Source organism: Haplochromis burtoni, unplaced genomic scaffold (assembly GCF_018398535.1).
Source record: "Haplochromis burtoni strain Fernald_Lab_line unplaced genomic scaffold, NCSU_Asbu1 Contig_3362, whole genome shotgun sequence".
Taxonomy (NCBI): domain Eukaryota; kingdom Metazoa; phylum Chordata; class Actinopteri; order Cichliformes; family Cichlidae; genus Haplochromis; species Haplochromis burtoni.
This window is the reverse complement of record NW_024585723.1, coordinates 1-4384: the sequence shown is the minus strand read 5'-3', so window position 1 is coordinate 4384 and position 4384 is coordinate 1. Positions and strand designations below refer to the sequence as shown.

Here is a 4384-nt window from a genome sequence, read left to right as displayed (position 1 = left end):
CAATTGTCTATGCCAACAAACAAAGAAGTCTTGCATACTTATTCCAAGTCTGCTTCAACAATACTCTATTACCTTTTTTCATGGACTTCAGTTTAACAGTGATTTCTAAACAACTCAAATCTCGAAAAGGTTTGTGACATCATATGTTTTTTTGTTTGTTTTTGTGTTATTCAGACTTCAATGAAAGGTAAAGAGAAGGAGTCCAAGCAGCAGATGGATCATTCCCAGTCTGATGGAACAAGCATCACTTTTGGTTGTGGAGGCAGTAGTTGTACTTGATCCTGTTGTTGAAGTTGTAGTTGGGGTAGTGGTTGTAATTTTAGTGGTTGTAGTTGGGGTAGTGGTTGTGGTAGTTGAGGCAGTGGGTGTAGTTGGAGTGGTGGTTGTAGTTGGTGTAGTGGTTGTAGTTGTAGCCGTGGTTGTAGTTGGTGTAGTGGTTGTAGTTGTGGCCGTGGTTGTAGTTGGGGTGACGGTTGTAGTTGTGGTGGTTGTTTTTGAGGCGGATGTTGTAGTTGGGGTACTGGATGTAGCTGTAGTTGGGGCGGTGGTTATAGTTGGGGTAGTGGATGGAGTTGTAGTGATAGTAGTCGGGGTGGTGGTTGTAGTTGTAGCCGTGGTTGTAGTTGGGGCGGTGGTTGTTGTTGGAGCGGTGGTTGTTGTTGAGGTGGTGGTTGTAGTTGGGGTGGTGGTTGTAGTTGGTGTAGTGGTTGTAGTTGCAATGGTAGTTGTTGTTGAGGCGGAGGTTGTAGTTGGGATGCTTGTTGTTGAGCTGGTTGTTGGAGTTGGGATACTGGATGTAGCTGTAGTTGGGGCGGTGGTTGTAGTTGTACTGGTTGTAGTTGGGACTGTGGTTGTAGTTGTAATGGTTGTCGTTGGAGCGGTGGTTGTAGTTGTAGTGGTTGTCGTTGGAGCGGTGATTGTAGTTGTGGTGGTTGTTGTTGGGTTGATGGTTGTCGCTGGGGTGGTGGTTGTCGTAGCACTAGTTGTAGTTGGGGTGGTGGTTGTAGTTGCAGCGGTGTGTTGTTGTTGTGGTTGGTTGTAGTTGCGGCGGTGGTTGTAGTTGTGGGGTGGTTGTGTTGGTGATTGTATGTTGGGTGGTTTGTTAGTTGGGTGATGGTTGTTGCTGGATGGTGGTGTGGTTGCGGCGGTGTTGTAGTTGGGGTGGTGGTTGTAGTTGCGGGTGGTTGTAGTTGGCACGGTGGTTGTAGTTTGTTGGGGTGGTTGTTGTAGTTGCGGGGTTGGTGTTGTAGTTTGTGTTGGGACGGTGGTTGTGGTTGGGATGCGTGGTTGTGTTGCGACGTTGTAGTTGTTGTGGGGTGGTTGGTTGTAGTTGCGGCGTGGTTGTGGTTGTAGTTGCGGCGGCGTGTTGTAATTGGGTGGTGGTTGTAGGTGGGGTGGTTGTGTTGTAGGAGGGGTTGTAGTTGGCGGACAGTGGTTGTGGTTGCGGCGGTGGATGTAGTTGTACGCTGGGACGGTGGTTGTTGTTACGCGTGTGGTTGTAGTTGGGGCGGTGTTGTAGTTGGGGTGGTTGTGGTTGCGGCGGTGGTATGTAGTTGTAGCGGGGATGTGTTGTGTTGATGCGGTGGTTGTTAGTTGCGGCTGTTGTTGTAGTTGGCGCGGTGGTTGTAGTTGTCGTTGGGGTGGTTATTGTAGTTGCGGTAGTGGTTGTAGTTGTAGCTGGGATGGTGGTTGCAGCGGTGGATGTGGTTGTGCGGTGTGGTTGTAGTTGGGCGGTGGTTGTAGTTGTGAGGTGGTTGTAGTTGTGGCAATTGTTGTAGCTGTAGCTGGGACGGTGGTTTTGGTTGCAGCAGTGGTTGTTATTTCGGCGGTGGTTGTAGTTGCGGCGGTTGTTGTAGTGGGTTATTGGTGGTGGTGTTGTTGGGGTGGTGCTGTAGTTGCGGCGTGGTTGTAGTTGGGACTTGGTTGTGTTGCAGCGGTGGATGTAGTTGTGGCTGGGACGGTGGTTGTTGTTCAGCGGTGGTGTGTAGTTGCGGCGGCTTTTGTAGTTGGGGCGGTGGTTGTGTGTTGGTATGGTGTGTGGGTAGTTGTTCGGTGGTTGTAGTTGGGTGGTAGTAGTTGCGGTGGTTGTAGTTGCGGGGGGGTGTGGGTGGTGTGGTTGTGGTAGTGTGGTGGTTGTGGTGGCGGTGGTTGTAGTTGCGGCGGTTGTTGTAGTTGGGTTATTGGTGGTGGTTGTTGTTGGGGTGGTTTGAGTTGCGCAGTGGTTGTAGTTCTGGGGGTGGTTGTGGTTGCGGCGGTGGATGTAGTTGTACCTGGGACGGTGGTTGTTGTTACAGCGCGTGTTGTAGTTGCGGTGGTTGTGGTTGTAGTTGGGGGTGGGTGGGGTGTGTGTAGTTGGTGGGTGGTGGTTGTAGTTTGGGTGGTGGTGTAGTTGTAGTTGGGGTGGTGGTTGTAGTTGTGGTGGTTGTAGTTGTAGTTGGGGTGGTGGTTTGTTTAGTTGGGGCAGCAGTTGTAGTTGGTGCTGCAGAACAGGCAACACCTGATACTGTACCAACGCTCTGCATGAAAGGTAGAGAACCCAGCATTGAAGCAGCTGCACACAGGTTTGCAGATGCGCAGCCGTAACCTGGATACGTGCTGGTGCCGCTTTTGACTGCAGATCAAAAAGAAGAATTTCAGGATATGTTTTAAATTGGCTACTTTCCAGGAAGCTTAATATATTTCATGCAAAAAACAACTTAACAGCTTTTTAAAAAACTTACACTTTTTTTTTTTTTTTCTTTTTTTTTTTTTTTTTTTTTTTTTTTTTTTTTTTTTTTTTTTTTTTTTTTTTTTTTTTTTTTTTTTTTTTTGTGTTGTTCTTTTTTTTTATTTTTTTTGTTTTTTTTTTTTTTTTTTTTTTTTTTTTTTATTTTTTTTTTTTATTTTTTTTTTTTTTTTTTTTTTTTTTTTTTTTGTGTTTTTTTTTTATTTTTTTTTTATTATTTTTTTTTATTTTTCTCCCAATTAGTTTGCTTTATATGTCAGAAGTATCACAAAAGAATTTGAAATCATCTTTGATAGAAAACCGATGACACAACTGATACAACATAAAGACTTACTGGTTGATTGGAAGCATTGGTTCTCCACTCCCTGACACTGTAATGTGGAGGAGCACTGACCAGTGGAAGGGTCACAAAAGTTGCATACTCCACCATTATTTGACTGAGAAGCAGGATCTGAAACAAAAAGGAGGCCATTTCATTTCAGAACAGAGACTCTTACAACATCAGATTATTGTTTTTATTTCTTTATATTATTCTTTTGTCATCAATGAGCAACTGTAGTATTTAACTTACTTGGCAGAGTTGCTGAGTTGCAGTTATCTGTGTTGCAGCACTGAGCAGAAGCCAGAGCACTTTGAAAACCCAGGTCGACTGAAAATGTCTGAGAGGTTACAGCTGGACACAGGGAGGAAGATGCACATGCCTTGTAGATTTGTGTGACCGGAGTTCCAGATGAAGTAGCTACAAAGGCAAAGTCCAGTTTGTTAATGTTGATGGAATACAAATAGCTTCACAGTGGATGTAATTTAGTGAAAATATTAAATATTATATGAGAAAACATTACCTAGAATGGTAGCTGTAACACACATTGGTTCCAATGAGGAGCATGTAAGTAGTGCTGTGCTTGAACATACTGAATTTGTGCAGGTTTGGCACTGGAGGGCTCCAGCTGCAATCAGGAGAGGAATACAGAAATGATCATCACAATTTAAATATATAGCAAATAGGAGATGTTTTGAAAGTTCATATTGGGTTACAGCAGGTTACAGTTGAGTCAATACTACTCACTAACTTTGGAAAAAAAATTACAATGTAAGATAAAAAAAGATTTAAAGCTTTAAATTAGACTCCCTTCTACCTGCAGGTGAAATGAGTGTAGTTACCTGTGGTGGAGAGTGCCCAGAGAAGAAACAGAGAAAACAGCAGCTTCATTGTGATGAACAGGTCAGTTCTGCAGATTAGTTTCCCTGGACTGTGATACTAAAGCTGAGGAGCAGCACTGCACTTTATATACTGAACAGGTGACATCAGGTTTGGGTGTGTTTACATTTTTACAGCATGATCATTCATACTGTCAAGTCTTCTTTCGTCAAATCATGATGTCAAAGCATCTTACCACGCCTTTCTTCTTCAATTAAACAACAAGTATTCATGCATTAAAACAAGCTCAGAAATTTTCTTTTACGTTGTTAACTTTTCATTAAATAAGAATGACTTCATGTCCTGTTTCATGAGTCATAATTGACACAACTTAGATTTTTGGTAAATGGTAAATGGACTTCTTGCACAATGGTCCATCATTTATCGCAGGAGTTACGTTTTGGAAACAGCCTGCGACAGATTAAATCTGCAAAGTAGCCAGCTTTATTTTTTAAAAATAT

At 43.4% G+C, this 4384-nt stretch overlaps 1 protein-coding gene across 1 annotated transcript; it reads right to left on the bottom strand.

The window, feature by feature from the left end:
- Positions 1-233: 233 nt before the first annotated feature.
- On the bottom strand, positions 234-3978 carry LOC102308613 (GATA zinc finger domain-containing protein 14). Its single transcript, XM_042217865.1, has 8 exons — positions 3887-3978; positions 3568-3672; positions 3297-3464; positions 3060-3176; positions 2298-2611; positions 1598-1784; positions 1144-1466; positions 234-979 (listed from the first exon to the last, which is right to left on the bottom strand). The coding sequence occupies exons 1-8, from the start codon at positions 3933-3935 to the stop codon at positions 320-322; spliced, it is 1923 nt and encodes a 640-aa protein (XP_042073799.1). The 5' UTR covers positions 3936-3978; the 3' UTR covers positions 234-319.
- Positions 3979-4384: the final 406 nt, after the last annotated feature.